The sequence below is a fragment of the Ceratotherium simum genome, chromosome 2, assembly GCF_057802395.1.
Source record: "Ceratotherium simum simum isolate JZ-2026a chromosome 2, ASM5780239v1, whole genome shotgun sequence".
In the NCBI taxonomy this organism is placed as follows: domain Eukaryota; kingdom Metazoa; phylum Chordata; class Mammalia; order Perissodactyla; family Rhinocerotidae; genus Ceratotherium; species Ceratotherium simum.
Window position 1 is genome coordinate 86,619,250 of NC_141901.1, and position 27,645 is coordinate 86,646,894.

At 37.3% G+C, this 27,645-nt stretch overlaps 1 protein-coding gene across 1 annotated transcript in view; it reads right to left on the minus strand.

Annotated features, from left to right (window-relative positions):
• Positions 1 to 3,626: 3,626 nt before the first annotated feature.
• Positions 3,627 to 27,645, minus strand: part of MSH4 (mutS homolog 4) — a 91,951-nt gene continuing 67,932 nt past the window's right edge. Inside the window, exons 18-20 of the mRNA XM_004431512.2 lie at positions 19,949 to 20,123; positions 18,406 to 18,494; positions 3,627 to 6,678 (exon numbers count right to left, since the gene is read on the minus strand). Of these exons, the coding sequence (XP_004431569.1) occupies positions 6,487 to 6,678; positions 18,406 to 18,494; positions 19,949 to 20,123 (456 nt within the window). The 3' untranslated portion in view covers positions 3,627 to 6,486. The remainder of the gene's footprint in view (positions 6,679 to 18,405; positions 18,495 to 19,948; positions 20,124 to 27,645) is intronic.

Sequence of the window (27,645 nt, forward strand, 5' to 3'; positions counted from 1 at the left end):
TCACTTCCAAAGCAACACATGGCTCTGCCCACTATCGGTCTATACAGTAGAACAAATTACATGCATTTTTTTAATAGTTTAGATTTATCCTTTACATTTGTTCTTAAAAGTTGTTTTTGCCTTAGAGCATTCTTGTTATTGAGAAAATTTTGGTCAGATTAATGTTCTGAACTCTGAAGCCCTTATTATTAGTATGTTCTAAGCTAGGTAAATATTATACTGTATATCCATATTAACAAATATTTACTGAGTTTGTTTGCAAATAAAATATTGTGTTTGGTAGGAGGGAATAATCAAGGAAATTAAGATGTGATCCATTCCTTGAGAAGAATTTACAATTCTGTAGCAGCCATAGTCGCCAGTAATACAAGGTGAAGAATCAGTCAACTAAAGGAAGGAGGTTGGGAATAGAATGTCAGAAATGGATTATATTTGGAAATAACTAGCCTTAAGTTACAGTATACCAAACACAGTATACCAAACACAGTATACCAAACACAGCTTTGGTGTTTGGTACGTGATACCTCTAAATGCTAGCCCAGTAGTATTTTTCTTTAATTGAAATACAATTGACATATAACATTATATTTGTTTCAGGTGTATAACATAATGATTATATATGTATATAGAAATGATAACTACAATAAGTCTAGTTAACATCCATCACTATACATAGTTACAAATTTTTTTTCTCGTAATGAGAACTTTTAAGATCTACTCTTAGCCACTTTCAAATATATAATACAGTATTATTAACTGTAGTCACCATGCTGTACATTACATCCATAGGACTTATTTATTTTATAATCGGAAGTTTGTACCTTTTGACCCCCTTCACCCATTTTTCCCACCCCCAAATTATATGCATTTTGATACAAAGAAAGAAAAGAACAATTTTGATCCAACATTATATCACAATGAAAATATTATCAGTTAAATCTGTATATTCTTTGGTTACAAAGAAATTTATCTTTACAAAAATAGAACTTATTCTATGACAATTTTTTAACTCTTTTCTTTTTGAATATCTAGGGTACTAGACTTTATAACCATGTGGTGAAACTGTTGCAACACAAAAATGAGAATGGGGAGACAATTCTCCATGGGTTTCTCATGTTTCTGCCTGTCTTACGAGCAGAAGCACTGACTGCCTTATTCCAGAGTACCTTTTCAAGGATGTTTGTATAGTGAGCAGCCTTGGAAGATGGAATGTCTCTCTCTGAGCAGAGGAAAGGTTTGCTCAACATCTAGCATAATAGAGATAATGTCTTCCTCCGGGGAAAAGGTGGAGCAGGTTTGCTTGAAGCTCATTATAAAAGAGTGGAGTTTCCCAAGCTTGGAGTTCCTCAGCTATAACACAAATCCACTGTGTGCACATCTACCTGGACCACTCCATGTCTTAGAGGATGGGGGTATGTGGGACCAACACAAACATGAAGCTCATGCTGCATGCCATGCCATTAGTCATAAAGCTCTTTGTTTCTGATCCAGGAGTCTTGTCTTCTGACAGCAAACATGAAACTGTGGCAAGTTTACAAGTGAGGTAAACATCTCAGACCTTTCACAGTTCTTGACAATAAGATTCTGTTCCCCACCTCATCACTGAGTATTTTAGGATCCATTTTAATAGATTATGGCAGATAGGAGCCATTGTCACTGTCTAATTGCCATCTGGGGACTATCAAAATTTTGACAATTCATATGAAAAGGGTATTCATTCTGGCCCTATATTAAGAGAAACAACTGTGTGATTTGTTTCTTAAAAAACAGAATGGAAATAGCAAAATAGTAATATAACTAGATCACTGGCTCTTTTCCTTCTACTTTCAATCCTGTGAGGTATAAATGCATTATAGGATTGAATTATAGATATGCTTATTTATACACTTAATTAAACTACATTTAATTATAACTGAGCATATTTTAGGCTTATAAATAAGTAAATAGGAAGTTCATACTACAAGCAATGTATTAACATTTGAATATTTTTTTACAGTAGCATATAAGATGGTTATATATTTTGGTTGAAAATATGTGTTAATATGAAGAAAGTTAAAAAAAGATACCTTTAGTCTAGCCTATAAAGAAACACTAGATCACTGATCCAGATGAAGTGATTTGCCTGGGAAAATATTTCAGCAAATCTTTTTACATCTATTCTCTAATTTCCATCATTTTCTTCCTTCCTCTTCTTAAGCTCTAAGCGAGCTTAATGAATTCAGTCTAGTCATCACTTTTATTAGACATGGCTCATGCCTATGCTAGAGTGTGGTCAATAAGCAGCATCTAAATTTCCAGAACTTCTTCCTATTGAAATTCTTATTACTTTCATATTTCTCAACATAGTTGATGGCATCACCACCTAGAATCACATTTAACTCTTCCCTTCCATATTAGTTTGCTAGGGCTGCCATAAGAAAGTAACACAAACTGGGTGGCTTAAAACAACAGAAAGGTATTGTCTCAGTTCTGGAAACTAGAAGTCCAAAATCAAGGTGTCAGCAGAGCCACGCTCCCTCTGAAACCTGTAGGGGAATCGTTCCTTGCCTCTTTCTAGCTTCTGCTGATTTTTCAGCAATCTTTGGCATTCCTAGATTTGAAGATGTATCACTCCAATTCTCTGTCTTCACATGGTGTTCTCCCTGGGTTTTCGTGTTCTCACATGGCAGTCTCTACCAGTCTCTCCCCTACCAGCCACTACACACTCTCCATTCTCCTCCTCTACACACACAGACACACACACACACACACACACACACACAAACACATACACACACAGCTGTTCCATCTCATTGTTTCTAGCTTTTATCATCAACTCTCTACTGGACTACTGAAATAGTCTTTTAGACTATCTGGTTTCCTTGACTCTGGTTTCAACTGCCCATCCCAAAACCATTCATGATACCACCCAGATGATCTTTCTAAAAAGGAAAGTGAATCATGTTATCCCTCCACTACTACCACCACCCTCTAACAACAAACACAGCTTAAAACTCTTCAGTGGTCGACAGGAGAAATTGATAGAAAGCACCTGGTTTTACTTTTTTCCACTATATACACTCTATCCCCTCGCTAAGCCAAACTGCTTACTGTTTCACATCTCTTTGCTTTTACATATGCTGACCCTTCTATCTAAAGTGTTCTTCCCTTCCTGAACACCTGACATATTTTACTATCTTTTAAACTCCTTTGACTCACAAAGAATTATACATTTTTGTGTGTGTCACTACCCTTCTTAATATGTTGCTCTATTATTGTACTTAAAACATGGTGTTAAAACCCTAAAATATGTGTTTTGGTCTTTATTACACCTGAAAGGTCTCCTCAAGGTCAGACATCTTTTGTACTCTTAGCACCTAGTATGTCGCCTGTTCCATTACTCACTAATACCTATTAGAATGGCTAAAATTAAAAAAAAAAACTGACAATATCAAGTGCTAGAGAACATGTAGGACAACTGGAACTCTCATACATGGCTGATGGGAATGCAAAATAATACAGCCACTCTGGAAAAAGGCTGGCAGCTTCTTATGAAGTTACACATACACTTATAATATGATGTAGCCATTCTGCTCCTTTTTGACCTAGATAAATTAAAAACACTCACACAAAAAATAGTACACAAATATTTACAATAGCTTTATTCACAATCACCAAAAACTGAAAACCTAAATGTCCTTCAGTGTGTGCATGGATAAATGGTGGTACAACAATTCCATACAAACAATGGAATACTAATCAGCAACAAAAAGGCACAATAACATGGATAAATTCTAAAACGCATTATTCAGAGTAAAAGAAAACAGTCTCAAAAGCTTACACGCTATATGATTCCATTTGTTAGACATTCTGAAAAAAACAAAACTATCGGGAAAGAATGCTTAACTATTCCCAGTGATTGCTGGGTTAAAGTTAGGGGTCAGGACGGATTTAACTACAAAGGGATAGCACTAAGAGAATCATCTGGGGATGACGGAACTGTTCTGTATCCTGATTGTGGTAGTGGTTCCATGACTCCATAAATGTGCTAAAATTCATAAAACTGTACACCAATAAAGAGTTAATTTTACTGTATGTAAATTTAAAAATAAACAGATGCATTACTTCCTTAGGCATGAGGATAAGCTGCCCTTTTCCTCTACTCCCATATATTATATCCCTAGACCCCAAAAAGACTACTTTATGTGAGGAGAAAAGTGAAACAGACTAAAAGAATGGCTTTTAGGTGGAAATAAAAGGAGTTTGCTAAAACATTATGGACATTTATCTTAAAATGCTGGATTATGAGATAATGATCTATAATTTTAGAGAAAGGCAAAGGCAAAGAGGTACTGGGGCCGGCCCTGTGGCTTGGTGGTTAAGTGCACGCGCTCCGATGCCGGTGGCCCGGGTTCGGATCCCGGGCGCGCACCGAGGCACCACTTCTCCGTCCATCCTGAGGCCGAGTCCCACATACAGCAACTAGAAGGATGTGCAGCTATGACATACAACTATCTACTGGGGCTTTGGGGGGAAAAAATAAATAAATAAAATCTTTAAAAAAAAAAAAAAGGCAAAGAGGTACTGAAGAGTAGAGCAAATCTTAAAATTAAAGAATGGATTGTCTCTCTAGTATTCACCTCTATTATACAGTAACATGACATAATAATTATATCTTCATTTGATTTGCTTTTTTGTATGTTTCTGCTACACACGAAATGATTGAAGAAAAAGTAATTTAATTTTAAAAAGATATAAACCTATTTTTATTTCAGTATTCCAAATCTAAAATAAAAAGGATTAATTAGTTGGCTGCAGTTTTTGCATCAAAAGCTCTGAATGATAAAAAATTTTCTTAAAAGTCTGGTGGAATCTAATACTGGAGGTTAAATCTAAAAGGAAGTTAATACATTTCAGCAAATGATATTCAGCATATTTAACGTTTTGCACCATCTCTGCTTGCCTGTTTTTTTTCCACTGCCTGCTCTCCTGCGTTTTATTGCTTCCTCCCTTTTCTTCCTTGCCCTCCCAAACAATCTGCCATGCCCTTTTCCTCCTCAGTACCTTCTAGAAATTCGCTGCAAGCCTAAATAATCTAACTGCTTTTAGAAATGACTGCATAAAATAGAATTCATTTCAAAGGCTGTGAATTAAAACAGCAAATGGTCAAATTCAAATACTGTGGTACTCTCTTTCTAAAACATGACACCTTCTAATAGGACATTTAATATATATCAAATGTAAATACTAACACTAATTTACATTTACTTTTCCAAAAAAAAAGTCATTCAAATTATAACTTTTTCAATATATCTGCCTACTAATACATATTTAGAATGCTGAGAGTTTAATCAAGTGAAAAATATTAATATTAAATTTTGTAAAATAAAATATACATATATTGACCAAAAAAGGAGCCCTAACCAGTCTGTCAATAATTTTTTTTGGCTAAGTTACAATGAATACTGCAGCTTATTAAATGCATACCCTGAGTTCCAGATACTTAGTTGTCCAAGAAAAGAATAACTTTCCTATCTTAGGCCTTTGGTCTGAAATTATACAAATAAGACATCCAGTAAGATGGAATTGTAGAAATAAGGTGTTTGAGAAGACAACAGCTCTTTACAGTTACTGAACAACTGATGGTCTTCCATTTTCTTTTGTCCATTTATGAAACAAGAATGACATCTGGGTAAACTCTGAAATGGTGGTGTAAGCCACTTGCCTACAGAAAAACGGTTCCATAAAATGTTCCCTTATGAACTAACAACGGAGGCAAACAAATCAATATTACCTTTCTGCTGCTTTGGTTACTCACCTGAAAAAGATGGCCAAAATGAAAACTTGGAAAGGAGAAGAGGTTGGTGAGTAGAAAATTGATTGCCTGGCTGTTTGGAAAACTGAAAGGGTCAGTGATGGTGACTCCCCTTCCAGAAGCACTCTCTGCATTGCAAAATATCCAGTTGTTTATTTTCATCTTTTAGAACTACACTGAATGTCAAAAAAACCTTTAAAATTCCTAATATCATTCTAATGAACTTCAGAAGCATCCAGTGTTGGAATTTGAGGGTATAAGAAACCAAGTCATAGGGTATTATTGCTTCAGAACAGAGTGTAAAAGAAAAACTCACATAAGTTTCCAGACCTAAAGAGAAAGGTTTTTTTTTAACTAAAGTATTTACAATAACATTTTAAACCATACCTTGTAAGTATAAATAAACTTAAGACTTAATAAAGTGAATTTTCATAAATGAGAAAAGTGTCGCATTAGACTGACTTTTTTCTAACATAAAAATCAATCCTTTAAATAGTTCTTATTTGTTAAGTTATAATAACAAATATCTTCTTATACAGAGTATATAGATGAGAATTCTGAGGTTAATATAATGTAATTTTCAATTAAAATATAAAATTTAGCAAATATTTTCTTTTGCCCTTGGGAAAAATGAATTCTACGTTCCTCATATTAAGATATATTATTTCATTAGTACAAGATGTGAATTGTTATTACTCTTCAGTCTTTCCTGAAATTTGTTCACCCTCGGGAAAATCTGCTTCATACTTCTTTTTGAGATTACTTAAATATGTTCGTAAACTGTCTGGATCCAATTGAGAGTTTCGAGCAGTTTGAACAAGCCTAGTAGCAAGATGGTACACAGCTCTCTGTCTTTCCATCTCAGGAGTACTCCTCTGGTTTTGCTGTTATTGAAAAAATATAGATAAAAAGTAAAATATGAATACTATGATTTTTATTTTAAAATTTTGGCAATATTCTATCTCCTTTCACAGAAATAAGAACTGAAGCATTAACCGATCCCATTGGATAAGTCAGTTCCATCCAACTAGCGAAGAATATACCAGAAGAAATAAATATTATTTTGGCGAATAAAATTTCTCATGAGTATGTACTGCTTTATGACAGAAACTTATATTCCTTGAAAACCACTTTTCAATGAAAAAAAAAATCTGCAATCTGCTAAATAGGTCAAATTTCTCAACACAATACTAAAAAGTAATAGAAAATCCACCAGAGTTATGTTCTAAAAACACTTTCCCATTAAAAAGGTATGGGAAAACAGCTCTGCTCATGGCTATGCAGTATTCATAATTTTAAATGTCACCCAAGAGTAAGTATTACTCCGCTATCTCCTACTTTAATTCCTCAACAGGTAAACTGGTAGACAGAATGGGTCATAAGTAAACTGCTTGTCCCTCAAGAGAGTTCACACATACAAATTGCTAGAGCCTAAGAGAAAATACTGTCTGAGGGGTATAATACATTTTTCAAATAAGCAACATATATAGCTACTTGAAATTGTGCTGTAATTCTTAACAAACTATACTTGAGGATATACAAGAAATAATGTTTAAAAAGAGAATCTTCTAATACTTTGGAAGGCCTTTAGATATTCAGTCCTTGAACAGTACTTCAGGGTTGGGAGTATAGCTGGAATTAATTAATTAATTAATTAATTTATTTATTTATTTATTATTGCAGTAACAATGGTTTATAACATTATAGAAATTTCAGATGTACATCACTATATTTCAATATCTGTGTAGATTACATCAGGTTCACCACCCAAAGACTAATTATAATCTACCACCACACACATGTGCCTAATCACCCCTTACACCCTCTTCTCTCCCCCCTCTTCCCCTCTGGTAACCACCAATCCCATCTGTCTCTATGTGATTGTTGTTGTTTTCATCTTTCTACTTATGAGTGAGATCATATACTGTTTGACTTTCTCCCCCTGACTTATTTTGCTTAGCATAATACCCTCAAGGTCCATCCATGTTGTCACAAATGCCCGGATTTCATTGTTTTTTATGGCTGAGTAGTATTCCATTGTGTGTATATACCACATCTTCTTTATCCATTTGTCCCTTGATGGGCACCTAGTTTGCTTCCAAGTCTTGGCTATTGTGAATAACGCTGCAATGAACATAGGGGTGCGTGTATTTTTTGTGTGTGTGTGAGGAAGATCAGCCCTGAGCTAACATCCGTGCTAATCCTCCTCTTTTTGCTGAGGAGGACCGGCTCTGAGCTAACATCTATTGCCAATCCTCCTCCTTTTTTTTCCCCAAAGGCCCAGTAGATAGTTGTATGTCATAGTTGCACATCCTTCTAGTTGCTGTATGTGGGATGCGGCCTCAGCATGGCCGGAGAAGCGGTGCGTCGGTATGCGCCCAGGATCCGAACCCAGGCTGCCAGTAGTGGAGCACCCGCACTTAACTGCTAAGCCATGGGGCCAGCCCGGGTGCGTGTATTTTTATGCATTCATGTTTTCTTGTTTTTTGGACAAATACCCAGCAATGGAATAGCTGGATCATATGGTAGTTGTATTCTTAATTTTTTAAGGAATCTCCGTACTGTTTTCCATAGTGGCTGCACCACTTTGCACTCCCACCTGCAGTGTATGAGAGTTCCCGTCTCTCCACATTCTCTCCAACACCTGTTGTTTCCTGTCTTGTTAATTACAGCCATTCTGAGGGGAGCGAGGTGATATCTCATTGTAGTTTTGATTTGCATTTCACTGATAGTTAATGATGTTGAAAACATCTTTTCATGTCCCTGTTGGCCTTTTGTATATCTTCTTTGGAGAAATGTCTGTTCAGATCCTTGGCCCATTTTTTAACTGGGTTTTCAGTTTTTTTGTTGTTGCAATGCATGAGTTCTTTATATATTTTGGATACTAACCCCTTATCAGATATATGGTTTGCAAATATCTTCTCCCAATTGTTAGGTTGTCTTTTCGTTTTGTTGATGGTTTCCTTTGCTCTGCAGAAGCTTTTCAGTTTGATGTGATCCCAATTGTTTATTTTTTCTATTGTCTCCCTTGCCCAATCAGATATGGTACTTGAAAATATGCTGCTAAGACTGATGTCAAAGTGGTACTACCTATATTTTCTTCTAGAAGCTTCATGGTTGCAGGTCTTACACTCAAGTCTTTAATCCATTTTGAGTTAATTTTTGTGTATGGTGGAAGGTAACGGTCTACTTTCATTCTTTTGCATGTGGCTGTCCAGTTTTCCCAACACCATTTATTGAAGACACTTTCCTTTCTACATTGTATCTTCCTGGCTCCCTTGTCGAAAATTAGCTGTCTAGATGTGTGGGTTTATTTCTGAGCTCTAGATTCTGTTCCATTGATCTCTGTGTCTGTTTTTGTACCACTACCATGGTTTTGGTTACTATAGCTTTGTAGTATATTTTGAAATCAGGGAGCATGATACCTCCAGCTTTGTTCTTTTTTCTCAGGATTCCTTTGGCTATTCAGGGTCTTTAGCTATTCCATATAAATTTTGGGATTCTTTGTTCTATTTCCGTGCAACATATTGTTGGAACTTTGATAGGGATTGCATTGAATCTGTAAATCACTTTAGGAAGTATTGACATTTTAACTACGTTAATTCTTCCAATCCAAGAGTACAGAATATCTCTCCATTTCTCTGCATCATCTTCCATTTCTTTCAACAATATTTTATAGTTTTCTGTGTACAGATCTTTCACCTCTTTGGTTATGTTTACTCCTAGGTATTTTATTCTTTTTGTTGCAATTGTAAATGGGATTGTATTCTTAATTTCTCTTTCTGCTACTTTGTTGTTAGTGTATAGAAATGTAACTGATTTTTATATGTTGATTTTGTATCCTGCAACTTGATTGTATTCATCTATTATTTTTAAAAGTTTTTTGGTGGATTCTTTAGGGTTTTCTATATATAAAATCATGGCATCTGCAAATGGTGACAGTTTCACTTCTTCTTTTCCAATTTGGATCCCTTTTATTTCTTTTTCTTGCCTGATTGCTCGGGCTAGGACTTCCAATACTATATGAAATAAGAGTGAAAGCAGGCATCCTTGTCTGGTGCCTGTTCTTAGTGGGATAGCTTTCAGTTTTTCTCCATTGAGAATGATATTAACTATGGGTTTGTCATATATGGCCTTTATTATGTTGAGGTACTTTCCTTCTATACCCATTTTATTCAGAGTTTTTATCATAAACGGATGCTGTATCTTCTCAAATGCTTTCTCGGCATCTATTGAGATGATTACATGATTTTTATTCTTCATTTTGTTAATGTGGTGTATCACATTGATTGTGGATGTTGATTGTGATCACATTGATTTGCGGATATTGAACCATCCCTGCCTCCCTGGAATAAATCCCAGTTGATCATGGTGTATGATCTTTTTAATGTATTGTTGTATTTGATTTGCTAGTATTTTATCGAGGATTTTTGCATTGAAGTTCATCAGTGATATTGGCCTGTAATTTTCTCTTTTTGTGTTGTCCTTGTCTGGTTTTGGTATCAGGGTAATGTTGTCCTCATAGAATGAGTTAGGAAGCTTCCCCTCCTCTTCAATTTTTTGGAAGAGTTTGAGAAGGACAGGCATTAAGTCTTCTTTGAATGTTTGGTAGAAATCACCAGGGAAGCCATCTGGTCTTGAACTTTTATTTTTGGGGAGATTTTACTGTTTCGATCTCCTTACTGGTGATTGGTCTATTCAAATTCTCTACTTCTTCTTGATTCAGTTTTGGAAGGTTGTATGATTCTAAGAATTTATCAATTTCTTGCAGATTATCCAATTTGTTGGCATAAAGCTTTTCATAGTATTCTCTTATAATCTTTTATATTTCTGAGGTGTCCATTATAATTTCTCCTCTTTCATTTCTGATTTTATTTATTTGGGCCTTCTCTCTTTTCTTCTTGGTGAGTCTGGCTAAAGGTTTGTCAATTTTGTTCATCTTTTCAAAGAACAAGCTCTTAGTTTCATTGATTTTTTTCTATTTTTTTTTTTTTTTAGTCTCTATTTCATATTTCTGCTCTAATTTTTATTATTTCCTTCCTGCTACTGATTTGGAGCTTTGTTTGTTTATTTTCCAGTTCCTTTAGGTGCACTGTTAGATTGTTTATTTGAGATTGTTCTTATTTGTTGAAGTAGGCCTGTATTGCTATACACTTCCCTCTTAGAACTGCCTTTGCTGTATTCCATAAATTTTGGCATGTTGTATTTTCATTTTCATTTGTCTCCAGGTATTTTTTAATTTGTCCTTTGATTTCTTCATTGACCCAATTATTGTTCAGTAGCATTTTGTTTAATCTTCACATATTTGTGGCTTTTCTGATTTTCTTCCTGTAGTTGATTTCTAGTTTCATACCGTCGTGGTCAGAAAAGATGCTTGGTATTATTTCAATCTTCTTAAATTTACTGAGACTTGTTTTGTGGCCTAATATGTGATCAATCCTGGAGAATCTTCCATGTGCATCTGAAAAGAATGAGTATTCTGTGGTTTTTGAATGGAATGTTCTGTATATATCTACCAAGTCCATCTGGTCTAAAGTGTTGTTTAAGGCCAATGTTTCCTTATTGATCTTCTGTTTGGATGATCTATCCATTTGTGTAAGTGGAGGGTTAAAGTTGCCTACTATTATTGTGTTACTCTCTATTTCTCCTTTTATGTCTGTTAATAATTGCTTTATGTATTTAGGTGCTCCTACGTTGGGTGCATAGATATTTACAAGTGTTATATCCTCCTGTTGGATTGTTCCCTTTATCATTATATAGTGCCCTTCTTTGTCTCTTGTTACAGTTTTTGTTTCAAAGTCTATCTTGTCTGATGTAAGTACTGCTACCCTAGCTTCCTTTTCATTGCCATTTGCATGGCGTATCTTTTTCCATGCCTTCACTTTCAGTTTCTAAGTGTGTTTAGGTCTGAAGTGTGTCTCTTGTATGCAGCATATATATGGGTCTTGTATTTTTATCCAATCAGCCACCCTATGCTTTGTGATTGGAGCATTTAGTCCACTGACATTTAAAGAAGCTATTGATAAGTACGTACTTACTGCCATTTTGTTACTTTTTTATGGGTGTTTTAGTAGTTCTTCTCTGTTCCTTTCTTCTTTTCTTGATCTCTTCCCTTGTGGTTTGATGGCTTTCTTTAGTATTATGTTTGGGTTCCTTTCTCTTAATTTTTTGTGTATTTATTATAGGTTTCTGGTTTGTGATTACCATGAGGTTTGTATATAATAACCTACATATATAGCAATCTATATTAAGTTGATGGTCTCTTTAGGCTGACCTCTTGCTAGAAGCTCTTCTCTTTTACTCTCCTCCTTCCACATTTTATGTTTTTGATATCATATCTAACCTCTTTTCGTGTGTGTGTATGTATTACCCTCTTATCATGGAAATAAGTAATTTTAGTACTTTTGCCTTTTTTTGTTGTTGTTGATGAAGACTGGCCCTGAGCTAACATCTGTTACCAACCTTCCTCTTTTTGCTTGAGGAAGATTATTGTTGAGCTAACATCTGTGCCCATCTTCCTCTATTTTGTCTGTGGGACACTACCACAACATGGCTTGATGAGTGGTGTGTAGGTCTGCGCCCAGGATCCAAACCCGTGAATCACAGGCCACCAAAGCCGAGAGCGCAAACTCAACCACTATGCCACTGGGCCAGCCCTAGTACTTTGTCTTTTGACCTTCATATTATCTTCATAGGTAGTTCATCTGCTACCTTTATTATATTTTTGCGTTTACCAGTGATTTTATTGCTTTTTTCTTTTTTTGATAATTTTCTTATTCCTATTTGTGGTCTTCTCTTTTCCACTTAAGTCCCTTTAGCATTTCTTGTAAGATTGGTTTCTTGGCGATAAACTCCTTTAATATTTGCTTGTCTGGGAAACTCTTTATCTCTCCTTCCATTCTGAATGATAACTGTGCCAGGTAGAGTATTCTTGACTGTAGGTTTTTTCCTTTCAGCACTTTAAATATATCATGCCACTCCCTTCTATCCTATAAAGTTTCTGTTGAAATGTCAGCTGATAGCCTTATGGGATTTACTTTGTATGTAACTTTTTGTCTTTCTTTTGAAGCTTTTAGGATTCTCTACCTTTAATTCTCGACATTTTAATTATGATGTGTCTTGGTGTGGGCCTCTTTGGGTTTATCTTGTTTGGTGCTCTCTGTAATTCCTGTACCTTGATGTCTGTTTCCTTCCTTAGGTTAGGAAAGTTTTCAGCTATTCTTTCTTCAAATAGATTCTCTGCCCCTTTGTCTCTCTCTTCTCCTTCTGAGACACTTATAATATGAATGATGGTGCACTTGATGTTGTCCTACAGGTCCCTTAGACTGTTCTCGTTCTTTTTAATTTTTTTTTCTTTTATCTGTTCAGCTTGGGTGATTTCCTCTAGTCTTTCATCCAGCTCGCTGATCTGTTCTTCTCTATCATCTACTCTGCTACTGAGTCCCTCTAGTGAATTTTTCATTTCCAGTATTGTCTTCTTCATTTCTGACTGATTCTTTTTTATATTTTCCAATTCTCTGTTGAAGTTCTCACTAAGTTCATCCACTCTTCTCCCAAGATCAGTGAGCATCCTTATGACTCTTTGTTTGAACTCTTTCTTAGGTAAACTGTTTATTTATGTTTCATTTAGTTCTTTTTCTGGGATTTTGTCCTGTCCCCTTACTTGGAACGTATTCCTTTGCCTCCTCATTTTGCCTCTTTCTTTGTGCTTATATCTACGTATTAGATGGGTCAGCTACATCTCCTGATCCTGGAGAGGTGGCCTTATGTAAGAGATGCCTTATGAGGCCCAACAGCGTGCTTCCCTCTCATCACCAGTTCCAAATGTTCCAGGAGTGACCCCTGTGTGGGCTACATGTGTCCTTCCGTTGTGGAAAGGTTGCTCTTGTTGCAGGTGCCCAGGGAGACTAGGCTGCCCCCCTTGGCTGGCTGGTTGTAATGCTCAGCTGCATGTGGCTGCTATGGACCCTTCAATCACTTTATCCAGTTGGGGGAGCCCCAGCACAGTTAGTTGGAAGGTCTAATAGCACATTCCTGTTGCAGTTTTTCTGTTAAGTCAGTAGGCCCCCAGCGTGGATGGCTGCTAGGCTCAAGGGCTTACAATTGCTGTAGGCCTTCAGCCTGCAAGGCTATTTTCAGCTTTCTCAGGATTGTAGCTGAGTGAGGCCGTCCCCAGGCACAGGAGCACCCAACTGTTTCAGGCTTTGGAAGGTGAGGCCAATCCCCTATGTGGCTGTTTGAGAAGCATAAGTCTTCCACAGCTGACAAGCCCCACTGCCCACAGGGACACACACACCGTCAACACAGTCCTGCTCCATGTGTGCGCCCAGACCCCATGAAGTGGACCCAGTTGCACCACTGCAGAGGCCCCACACACTCCACCAATGCCTTACATAATCCACCTGCTCCTCGCGCACACCCTGACCCATGAAGCAGACCCACTTACCCGGATGCAGAGGATCCAGGCACCCTGCCTATGTAGGCCCACAAGTTGCCCCAGGGCTTGTTGTTGGGTGGGGCCAGTCCCTAGGGCAGACCTGCCTGCCTTGGCTGAGCTGGATTAAATTGGTGCTCTAGTGGGTGGGCAGATCCTGGGTTAACAGGCCAGGGGAATAACTCCAATGGCGCCTGCCAGCATCTGTGTCAGCACGCCTGTACTAGGTCACAATAATGGCTGCCGCCAATGTCCAGCCCCTGGAGAGGTCTCCCCTCTCACCAAGATGCACTCAGAGACTATCAGGTGAGTCTCTTTTCACCAAGGGACTGTGCAACTTTCTTTCTGGTGATTTTAGGTTGCTTTCTGAAACAAGTGAATTTGTCTGTGGGCCTTTTAAAAGCAGGTTTTTTTTCCCCTTATGTCTGATAGCTTTTCTGGGGGTATTGCCCGTTGTTGTTAGTAGCCAGCAAAGCCAGGTATTATGACTCTCATCTCAGTTACGCTGAGTCCAAAAGCTGTTTATAGCAGTAATGCTCCCCTGCTCAGATCCCCTACTCCTCCAAGGAAGGCTGTGTACCTTAGGATTGCTCCCAGCCAGCCGTGAAGCACCGTGGTTTGTGAAGGTGGCTTTGTTTCTCTCCAGAAAGGAATTTCTGCCTCTTGCACCTCAGTCAGCACTGTCCCATGTTGTGGAGGTTTTTTTAATCCAGATTTCAGTTCTCTCTCAGGGGTAATTGTTCAAGAGTAGTTGTAAATTTATTGTGTCCATGGAGGAGGTGAGTTCAGAGTCCACCTACACTGCCATCTTAACTCTCCTATCTGGTAAATTTTTCCTTCACCTCTTTGCCTGAGTTAGACAGGGGAATCAGCATTTTCAAACTTAACTGTGTATGGAAAGTCTTAGTGAGTTTTCCTTCACTAAGGGAAATACAATCCCTTCAACTCTTTCTCAGTAGTAAGCAATTCCAGATGTCTTTCTACTTTCACTATAGAAGAAATGAATACAAGTCCATGAGGTAGAATAAGATTATCATATATTTACCTATCTATTTGATACATTGCTTGATCAACTATCAGTTTATTATTTTAAAAAAAAGTTATTTAATATCTATTATAACCTATATTCCAGGTCCCATACCTTGTGTTTATGTCTATGGAGGATACAAAAACGTCTACCTAACGTGATAATGGAACTCAAGAAGCTCAGTCTTATAGTAAAAAAAGACATGTTTATAAGTAATTGATTAAGGTAATTATGAAAAGTCTCATAAGAGACATACAAAATGCTCAGAGGAAGGAGAGTTCACTTTCAGCTCAGGTCAAGAAAAGCTTAAATAGGATGGAGTATTTGGAATGAATCTTGATGGAGGGCATTCCAGATGGAGGAAACAGCTAGAGCAGACACATTAGAAAGCATGGTACACAATCAGGTCAAAATGATGAAATGATAAGTAACTCAATGTGGCAGAAATGTAGGTTACAGTTAAACTGAGTAATGTTATGTAAGATTGAGGCAGTAAACAAAGGGAGATCATAAAGCAGTAGTTAACAAATGTTAGTGTGTTTAAGAATCAGCTTAAGATTGGTTAAAAATGTAAATTCTTGAGCCACAGGAGACCCTTAAAAATCTACAATGGTACCCAATATCCCAGGTGATTCTAACGTACGTAATCCTAAGACTGTATCTTGAGAAATAATCATAGAAGACTTTTAACACTAGGCTAAGGAATCTGACTGTTATTTGGTAAGAAACAACTGAAAGTTTCTAAGGAGGGAAACAACATGATAAGAGCTACGTATTAGGAGATACTCTGGTAGAAGTATGTAGGATGGATTGGAAAAGAGAGAACCTACTGCAGAGTCGTAATGCGAGGTTATTAAGAAGAAAGATTCATAGGCTCTGATGGGTCACTGGGAGATTTGAAAGTAAAGAGATGAGAAGATTTTTCAGAAGATGATAAATTTAGTTTTGAATCTATTGAAGAGTGAAAACATAAATTAAGGTTTAAAGAAGAAATATGGAGAAAAACATGTAGATTCAGAGTCAAAAAGAAATGAAAAGGAAAGCTGAGGAAAGGAGATCACCAAGAGAACAGAGTTTTAAATTAAAAAAGAAGAGCAAAATCTTAGTGACATTTCTATTTTATAAATGGAATGATAAGCACTGGTGAAGAAAGGAAAGAAGGAGTAATCAAAGAGAGAGGAGAAAACATCTAGGAAAGGACAATTCCACAGTAACCAAGATAGGGAAAAATTATGAAAAGGGAAAGAAGGGTAGTGTCAAATGTCAAGAGAGACCTGGGAAGATAAGTGAAGAAAAGGCCATACGATTTTATGATTAGCTGGTATTTAAGAGCAAAGTTTCAGTAAAGTGATGACAAAAAGATCCAGTTTGCAAGTGGGAAATGGAAGAAGCAAGTATAGATTACTTTTCAGAAGTCGGCAGTAAAAAGAGACATAGTTTGAGAAGAAAGGTAAAAAAGAAGGATTTCTTGGGGAAAACCTAAGCATATTCATAGATAAAAAAGAAAAGCCAGCGAAAAAAACAGTAAGGATGCAAAGAGATGAAAGGAAACTGACGAAGTAATATTTTAATGGAGAAGGAAAGAAAGTAGAAAAGTTAACATTAAATAGGTTAAAAGGTAATCTCTTCCTCTGAGATAGGAGAGAAGAGAAATGGATGAAAAATACAAATTCCAAAACAGAATTTTGAAGGAGGAAAGGTTCAAGGACTCATCAAGATGACCTCAAGTCTCTCAAAAAGTAAAGGAGGTAAAATTTCTATAGAGAGTGAGGGGATCGAGGGCTCAGGAAGAATAGAAATGTTTTGAAAGAATTGCTGTAAAGAAATCATACAGATCAATAAAAGAGAAGAAAAAAACTATCCAGTAAAGTATACAACTAAAGTTAGACTATCTGAATTTGCAATAGATAAAATTAGCCTGTCTTGAATATATTTGGAGCATCATTATTAGGAACGCCACAGCCTAGAAGGCTATTAATAGGAGAGGTTACCCACAACTGGAATTTGGTAAGATGAAGTGTGAAGAACTAGGAAATTAGAGGTTCTTCAGAAGAGCACTGCCAAAATCACTGATGAAGGGATTCAAGGGGGTAATTAGGCAAGTGAAGTCATAAAGCCAGTCTAGGAGCTCAAAAGCAGAAGTGCAATAAAAATTGAAGGCAGGTTAAGAAAGGGTGAAAGACATAGGAAACTGTTACTGCTAAAGAAAATTTCACATTGCACCTGGCTTAGTTTACTGAACACACTGGATTCTTAAAACAATATAAAGCAACCTGATGGTTTTAAAAAAAAAAAAAAAGGTTTCTGAAGTTTGAGTCAACAGTTGTGAATTCAGTGTTGGATCTACTGCTTCTCAGCAAAGCACTTAACCTCTGTGAACCTCAGCTATAAAAATGTAAGTAAAAATAATACCTATATTATTTACCTTAATAGAAAGATCTAACTGCTTCATGAAGAGTTATGAGACTTATATAATAAATAGAAGAGCTTTGAAAACTATAAAAAGATATGAAAATGTGCATAGTGATTTTTACTTTTAACGCTTACTTTATATCCATTTATTTTCTCATCATAAAGTTAGTGTAGTAATAAGTATTGTAGGAACTGAACTGTTTAACTTTTGTCTCCTATCTTAGTTGATTTGCTGGGAAAGTTTATAAAAGACCTAACCAGGGCCGGCCCCGTGGCTTAGCGGCTAAGGGCGCGCGCTCCGCTACTAGTGGCCCGGGTTCGGATCCCGGGTGCGCACCCACGCACCACTTCTCCGGCCATGCTGAGGCCGTGTCCCACATACAGCAACTAGAAGGATGTGCAACTATGACATACAACTATCTACTGGGGCTTTGGGGAAAAAAAAAAAGGAGGAGGATTGGCAATAGATGTTAGCTCAGAGCCGGTCTTCCTCAGCAAAAAGAGGAGGATTAGCATGGATGTTAGCTCAGGGCTGATTTTCCTCCCAAAAAAAAAAAAAAAAGACCTAACCAAAAAAGTTTTGAGAAGTAAAAAATATTTTCTCTATTTAAGAATTAGGTTTTTTATTTTAAATATTTTAATTATTATATATTTAGATCAAAGGTCATAATAAACATGTACACCAAAAGTATTCTCTTGAATTTGAAAAACCACTCTTATTGCTAAAAAGTTTCTTACCAAAATTTGTCTGGTAATTTGAGTTGTGATTTCCTTGGCATCTAAGACGATTGATGGTGGGAGTGATGACACCTCTGCAGCTTTTAATCCTAAAAGTATAACAATGGGGCTTCAGTATCGTTATTGCTGGTATTGTTGTTTGTTTTAACCATTATTAATCTTTTCTTCACAGATTTAAACTTCCCTTCTCAGGCATTTCTAAACTACTTAACAATTCCCAAAATCAAGTTTTCCAGAGTTCTGGATGACAAATTACCAATTATTAGATTTAATTACTTGTCCAAGACATATAAGACAAATTAAGAATAAGACATATATATAAGACATATAAGACAAATAAGAATACCAATTACCTCTCAAGAAACTTCTGAGATAGCAGGAAAACATGATAGGGAAAGGAAAAGAGGTAATTAGAAAAGTGAATAATAGTAATAACATCGAAATTCCAACTATACATACAGTTGGTTAATAGAAGGTCAAAGGATATATGGGTTTTTCAGGGGAAAAGAATGTTTAGTCACAGAGATAACCGACAGCTGAATATTCATCTATTTAGCAGATCAATGAGGGAGGAATTTCTCAGAAGATATAATAAATTAAAATACAAATTCATGCAAATTTAAAGTACCAACTAGTATTCTTATGTTTTCAGAGTTCAATTTTATTGTATAAATGCCATATAGGCTTTCTACTGCTTCTACTGTGCTGACAGTTTATTGTATTTATTGCTTTAGAGGCAATAGAAGCAACACTGACATTTATTTACGTGATACTAATTGCTAGGCACTATGCTAGACAGTTCGTATTTGATAATTCACTTAATCTTCACAAGCCCACATATATGGAAAATTATCCCCATTTAATAGATGAAATTGAAGCTTATAAAGGTTAAACATCTGACACAAATTAAGTTATCCATTTGACTTTCCATTTCAAATAGCAAAACAAAGGTGCTTTTTTTTTTCCTCTCACAAGGGTCACATTCACGGCTAAAATAACTTTTGGAACTTTATATGTATAGGTCAATTGAAAATTATCTGAATCCAGGAGATTTTACACATGTCACATAATGATTTAGATAGAAAATATCTAATCAAGTTTATGAATATCATATGCTTTGGTAATATATTCCACTTTAAGACTTTAAGTTTAATTATCAAGTTCCCTGAATCTGAAGAAAAGAAGGAAGGACCCTGTTACTGTAAGATGGTGTAAGAAATACACAATTTTCAACTCATTCTATAACTTGCAAATATAAACTAAATTACATGTTTCTAAGATAGAAATTAATACTTCTGGGCCTGTCATGTGTTCTAATTCTATGTAATGCTACATAGTTACTGGTTAATATAAATTTAAAAATAAGCTTATTATATATAAAATGTGAGTTTAACATAGAAAATACAGTCTTAGAGCAAATAAGCGCTAAAAAGAATGAGAGGGAAAGTTGCTTAGATTAGCAGACAAGGAAAGGGGAGAAGAAAGTTTGTCTTATGAGAATATGTGTGCTTCAGTGTATAGATATAATTTCTACATGCAATACCATAATTTTTTTCTTCTGTGAGTCCTTTAGAAAGCTTGTAAGTATACAAGATTGCTTCTTTATTTCTTGAGGTATTCTTTACATGTTGAACTTCAAAATGCATGTTTTCTACATTAGGATACAGGACATCTATATGGCATAGTTCCAGGAAATGTGTAGCAAACAGTGTAAATGCCTAGAATATATAATAATGAATATCAGTACCCTTTAAATAAACTAGAAAATTCTATTTTAACTATTTAAACATAAAATTTTAGTTTAATTTTCCAAGTAGCTTGGCAGAAATGTAGGAATGAAACTGATAACTGTGAGGCTAACATAGTTGATTCATTTTAAAATGTTTTGAAAATTTATATTCAATGAAAGAAACATGCTTATTATGTTTACACATACACATATATGTAACATTATGGGAAAGAGAATAAATCCAAAAATAAAATCCTAAAAAAACTGAAGATGTTGAAAAGATGATGTTTACCAGAAATAAAGCTATTAACTGAGGTAATCATTAATTAGAGAAGTAATCCACAAACAAAATCATAACATTTCCCTCAAGTTTTAAAAAACTTTAAAAGTAGCTTCCCTCCATATAAGTAGTTTTTGAAAAGTGGAATCAATGTATTGTCTTAAGTATTTGAAATTGCAAAGATTTTTAGTTTTTATATTTGCACTGTGTTTGGGTTAGGTACTCCTAGGGGAAAAAAAACACTGGAAACTGTGCTACGACAATGATTCTCAAACTTTAGTAATCCCCTGGGGAGCCTGTTAAAGATGCAAATTCTTGGTGCTTATCCCCCCAAATTCTCAATCAGTGGCTGTAATGTGGGGCCCCAGGAAAGTACATTTTCCCTGAGTACTTTAGGTGACTTTGATGGAGGTGGTTCAAGTGACTTATGACCACCAGCACATGGTTTCCTGCCCAGAGTTACTAAAGCAGATAGAGATTTGAATTATTGGTTATTCATACAATCAAGAATGTACTAATCTCTTTCCCAGAAGAGGACACAAACTCCTTGAGTGATGTTTACTCTTCTCCTTGATACCCTGTAACTTAAACACTGTGATATAAAATTAATAATACTTAAACTATGATAAAGAGTCAACACATCTTATGCTACATGATAAGAATATAAGAGAGGGAAGAAAACAAAGATATATACACACGCACAAACATATTCATAAAAGAATAAGGAAGAAATACACATTACTCATGACAATTACAATCCTCATCTGTAACTGCTCACATGGTCATAGCTGGTATTTATAACTATCTTCTTCCACTATCCATGTCCATATTCCCTTTGTCTTCAGCAAGCACCTCAGTTGGTCACAGTTTTTTACCTGGTAGAGTGGCCCAAACCTTCATTTCTGAAGGGTCTGGGCCATTCGTAGTCATGCCTGAATTGGGTTGCTATAGTTTTCAATTGCCCTTAATCATAAAGCATTGTAGTAGTAAAAGACACCTTAAGGGATCTTCTGTATTCCAGACATAGTCTTCCTTACCTCCTTTGTGGAGTAGTAATCCAATTTCCCTTTGGTAGTCAGGATCAATCACCACAGCCAGCACAGTAACTCCCTTCTTTGCCTGTTGATTCAGAGGCATAAGGAGCACAAAGTAGTCAGGCGGGAGTCTTAATTTCCAGTTGAAAGGAATCAGTCTGTCTCTTGGTGGAAGCATTTCTCCCTTTGGAACTCAGAGCTCTAGGCCAGCAGAGCATAAAGTCACGGGAACAGGAAGCAAACATTTTGCTAGTGGTTCACTAGGGGTAATAGTGAGTGGTGCTAATCCCATTTCCACTTCTTGATTTCTAGACCCATGAATGCTGGCCATGGGAGAAACAGTACCATATACTGGACACTAATACAGGTTTATGGAGAACTTTGCCCCAGCCCTGTAAGATATTGCCACCTAAATGGCGCTGTAACTGAGTCTTCAGAAGGCCATTCACCATTCTATCAAGCCAGCTGCTTCAGGATGATGAGAAACATGATAAGACCAGTGAATTCCATGAGCGGGCCCATTGCTGCACTTCATTTGCTATGAAGTGAATTCCTCAACTACAAGCAATTCTGTATGGATTACCATGATGGTGGATAAAGCATTCTGTTAAGTTCACAGGTGGTAGTTTTGGCAGAAGCAATACATTCAGGGAAGGCAAATCTGTACCCAGAGTAAGTGTCTAGTCCAGTAAAAACAAACTGCTGCCCCTTTCATGATGGAAGCGGTCCAATGTAATTAACCTGCTACCAGGCAACTGGCTGATCACCTCGGGGAATGGTGCCACGCAAGAGGCTCAGTGTTGGTCTTTGCTGCTCAAAACCTGGGCACTCATTGGTGGCTGGAGCCAGGTCAGCCACGGTGAGTGGAAACCTATGTTGCTGAGCCAATGTATAACTTCCATCCACCACAGCCACTTTGGTCATGAGTTCATTGGGTGATGGCAGGGGTGGCTAGGGAGACACGCCAACTGGCATCCACAGAACAGGTCATCCTATCCACTTGATTATTAAAATCCTCTTCTGCCGAGGCCACCATTTAGTAAGTATTCACATGGAATAAGAATACCTTCACATTTTTTGCCCATTCAAAGAGATGTATCCACATACCTCTTCCCCAAATTTCCAATCAATACAATTTTCCAATCATGTTCCTTCCAAGTCCCAGCCAGACCAATGGCCACAGCCCATGAATTGGTATATAATAATCACACATCTGGCCATTTCTCCTTCCAAGTAAAACGAATAACTAGGTACACTGCTTGAAGTTCTGCACACTCGAACAATTTTCCTTCATCACCATCCTTCAGGGATGTCCCAGAAAGGGGCTGTAGTGCTGCAACTGTCCACTTTCAAGTGGTGCCTGAATATCATGCAAAACCATCTGTAAACCAGGCAGTCCTTCTCTTCTTCTGTCAACTGATCATATGGGACTCTCCATAAGGCCACAGGTACAGGCAGAGAGAGAGAAAGTAGTGCAGCTGGAGTGGGCACCATGAGCATTTGGGCCATTTCTTCATGTAACTTACTAGTGCCTTCAGGGCCTGCTTGGGCCTGATCATGTATATTCCACTTCTATTTGATGATGGAGTGCTGCTGTGCATACCAACTTTATGGCTGGTGGGTCAGACAACACTCAGTTCATGATGGGCAGCTTAAGCTGCATGATAACAATGGCCCATGGTTAATCATTCAGTCTCTACTAAGGCATAGTAGCAGGCCAAGAGCTGTTTCTCAAAGGGAGAGTTGTTATCCACAGAGGATAGCAGGGCTTTGCTCCAAAATGCCCTGTGTTGCAATTCACCTACACAGTCCTGCCAAAGGTTTCAAACAGCACCTCTATCTGCCACTGACACTTCAGGCACTACTGGATCTGCTTGATTACATGGCCTAAGCAGCAGAGCAGTTTGCATGGCCGAAACTGTTGCAGAGCCTTCTCTTGTTCTGGGCCCCACTCAAAACTAGCAGTTTTCAGGTCACTTGGTAAAGGGGCTGGAGTAACACATCCAAATGAGTAATATGTTGTCTCTAAAATCCAAAAAGACCTACTATGCATTTTGTCTCTTTTTTGATTGTAGGAGGAGCCAGACGTAACAACTTACCCTCCAACTTAGAAAGGATATCTCAACATGCCCCACACCACTGGATCCCTAGAAATTTCACTGCGGGAGAAGCCCCCTGTACTTTCATCAGATTTATCTCCCCCTCTGATACGCAGATGTCTTACCAATAAGTCTAGAGTAGTTGCTACTTCTTGCTTACTAGGTCCAATCAGCATAACGTTATCAATGTAATGGACCAGTGTGATATTTTGTGGGACGGAAAGTGATTAAGATGCTTGCAAACTAATTTATGACATAGAGCTAGAGAGCTGATATACCTCTGAAGTTGGACAGTGAAGGTGTATTGCTGACCTCGCCAGCTGAAAGCAAACTGCTTCTTGTCGTCATTATTGACAGGTATGGAGAAAAAAGCATTGGCTAGATCAATTAGCTACATACCAGGTACCAGGGGATGTGTTAATTTGCTCAGGCAATGAAACCTCATCTGGTACAGCAGCTGCAACTGCAGTCATCACTCAGTTAAGGTTATGATAATCCTCTGTCATTCTCCAAGATTCATCTGTCTCCTGCACCAGCCAAACAGCTGTTGAATGGGGATGTGGTGAGAATCACCACCCCTGCATCTTTCAAGGCCTTGATGCTGGCACTAATCTCTACAACCCTCAAGGAATGCAGTTTTGCTTCTGGTTTACTATTTTCCTAGGTAGAAGTAGTTCTAGTCACTTCCATTTGGTCTTTCCTACCATAACAGTCCTCACTCCACAGGTCAGGGAACCAATGTGGGGATTCTGCCAGCTGTTGAGTACATCTATCCCAATTATGCATGCTAGAACTGGCGAAATAACCATAGGATGGGTTGGGGACCCACCGGGCCCACTGTGAGATGGACCTGAGCTAAAACTCCATTAATCACCTAACTTCCATAAGCCCCTACTCTGACTAGTGGACCACAATGATGTTTTGGATCTCCTGGAATTAGAGTCAGTTCAGAGCCAGTGTCCAGTAGCCCTCAAAAGTTCTGGTTATTTCCTTTTTCCCAATGCACACTCTGGTAAAAGGCTATAGGTCCCTTTGGAGAAGACTGGGAGAAAGAGTAACAGATAAATTTTTGGCAGTGTATCAGAGTCCTTCCTCAAGGGCACCTAGCCTCTCTTTTATTCAAGAGGTTCTAGGTCTGTAAACTGGCTCAAGTCTAGAAATTGGTTGAGGGGCTGTGATTCTGTTTTTGTGATTCAGACTAGATTTTTGTTCACTTAACTTAGAACTTTTATGCTTATGCAGATCAAGTAAGAATTTAATAAACTTCCTATCTATTTCACTTCTAGGAACACCATGATCAACTAGCAATGCCATAGGTCTGCCCAAGTCAAGACTATTCTGATTGATGCTTTGACTCTGTTGTCTGTTTTGGTAACCACGTCCACCTTGCCACCAGTTGGCTCTTGCCATTCCAAGATCCAGTTACTCCATTGTATTTAGGTTTCCCAATTCAGTGACTGCAGCTTCTACTGAAAGGTCTGGCCTACAGAGAAGAGCGATCACAGAGCTCTTCTAGGATGTTGGGGCTCTCCTTACAAATTTATTTCTCACAGTCATGGTGAAAGGTATGTCTTCTGGACCTGTTAATGGTAGGTGAGTAGTTCTTAAATGACAAATCCACAATAACATTCCAATCTCTCTAATTCTCTGAATCCTTTCCTCTACATTAAACCAAGGCAGGTCCAGCATTTCCAACACACTCACTGTGCGCTACTTTTTGGTTCATCTTTCAGCCAATCAACCAAACATGCTGAGCTGCAACAGTAAATGCAAAATCTCGGCTTAACGAGTCCATATCAATAAATTTGGCCTAATCCAACTTTATGTTCTTTCCATCATTATCCCATATCCTTAATATCCAGTTCCACACATGTTCCGCAGATTTCTATCTGTATATATTAGAAAACTCATGTAGTTCTTTTGAAGTATAGTGTACCTCCTCATAGGCCACACTTTGTACTTCACCTTTAGAGGCTTCCTGGGACCTCAGTCTAGTTATAGGTCTAGAAGCAAAAAAGAGTGGTACAGGTAGATCCTGAGGAGAATCAGCATTGTCTTACACGGAAACTGCCTCAAGGGAGGCCATTACAGTTTTCTCAGTCAACGCAGAGTTAATCTCTTCAGATGGGACAGAGAAGCCACTCCCACTGAAGGTCCAGAGGCCTCTTCCACTGGCAAAGAAGGCTCACCAGAATTTAAAGGCTAAAGTCCCCACCTTCATCAGGATCTTCCCACATGTCCCCTCCCTTTCCAACTTTCAGAATTCCACTCCTTCCCAATCAGTGCTTTCACTTTAATAACAGAGTTGTTAATATATGGCTGGGAGTTCAACTTTCATTGTAATTCAGCCAATCACAGGATGAGATTCTGGGTTTAATTTTCAGTAATCTCAGGTCTGTGGCTACAAAAGATAAGAGTCTCCTTCAGGACACACATTGAAGCTTTCAGGTCATTTAGGCAGGGATTTATGCAGGAATTTGAATTCCTGAACTCATTCTTTTCTTACCCCACTTTGTCCAGTGACATTAAGAGCAAAGAGTCAATCTTGTCATATTCATTAGTTTGCCAAAAATGTTTGAAAACATCATATACACAGTCATCCAGCTCTGTGCTTCTTACAAGTGGATACATAAGAGTATCCAATGGTGAATGGTGATTTGTGTATTTCTATTGCCAGATCACACTATGGACTACCAGTGCTTTCTTTACTACTGGAAATAGAGTCATTAATATCTTTAAATCTAATTAGATTAGAGAGTTAATTCCAGAAACCCTAGAACAAATTCGAAAATTTATTCTTAAATTTTGTTCCTCTAGAACCATTCTAGATATAAAAATCTGTATTAGTCAGGGTTCTCCAGAGAAAAAGAATTAATAGGATATGTGTGTCTGGAGAGAAATTTATTATAAGGAATTGGCTCACATGATTATGGAGACTGACAAGTCCCCAGATCTGCAATCAGCAAGCTGGAGACCCAGGACAACTGATGGTGTAGTCCTAGTCTGAGTCCAAAGGCCTAAGAACCAGGAAGGCCAATGGTGTAGTTCCAGCCAAATGTTGGCAGACTCAAGACCCAGAAAGAGCTCATGTTTCAGTTCAAATCCAAAGGCAGGAAAGAAAAGGTGTCCCAGACTGAAGGCAATCAGGCAGGAGGAGTTTCCTCTTATTCCCGGGAGGGTCGGCCTTTTTTTTCTGTTCAGGACTTCAACGGGGCCCCACTAAAAACTGACTAGATGGGGCCCACCTACACTAGGGAGAGCAACCTGCTTTACTCATTCCAACAACTCAAATACTAATTTCATCCAGAAACACCCTCACAGATACACCCAGAATAATGTTTGACCAGATGTCTAGGTACTCCATAGCCCAGTCAAGTTGACATATAAAATTAACCATCACAGATACTAATTAGCTTTTAATCCTAACATGTAATACATGCATCTTATTTATATGAGAAACTCTGCTCAACCGACATAGACTCAGAATTACAAAGACTAATGTTATCTATTAATATTACTTTTGATTCATCACATACTTTAAGTACAAAATAAGATTTTCCTCATTCTATATAATAACTCATTATGGACTCTCATTTAAGATAAAGAACTTCATTTTAGGATATTTTAAGGTGCTTTAAATATGGAAAAATATTTTCATCTAAGTTTTTTCATATCTGTGTCTATATTTTCAGTGATCATCTAAAAAGATATTTTACAAATTAGCTTAATAATAGAGCAAAATATATAGTTTGTTTTAGATAGATAGTTGATTGTAAAAAAACGTTTTCTCTAAAAGAATGAAATCTTAGTTAGGTAAGTAAAATAGATATTCCATACAGTGACCTCAGATGCCTAGTTTTACTTCATGCTGTGACATCATAGTCAATGTTATTATACATGGAGACAATTACTGAAATGCTTTCATGTTTTGCTATTTAATTTGATTAAAGCCAAGTGACTAGTTTTGACATTATTTGTATTTCTTGATTTCCTCCTTTCCTTGTCTACATCATGGCTATCATATTAACCGTTCCTGCTTCCATCAGAAATGAAGTAACAACAATATACAAGCTATGGTATGTTTTTATTACCTAAAAT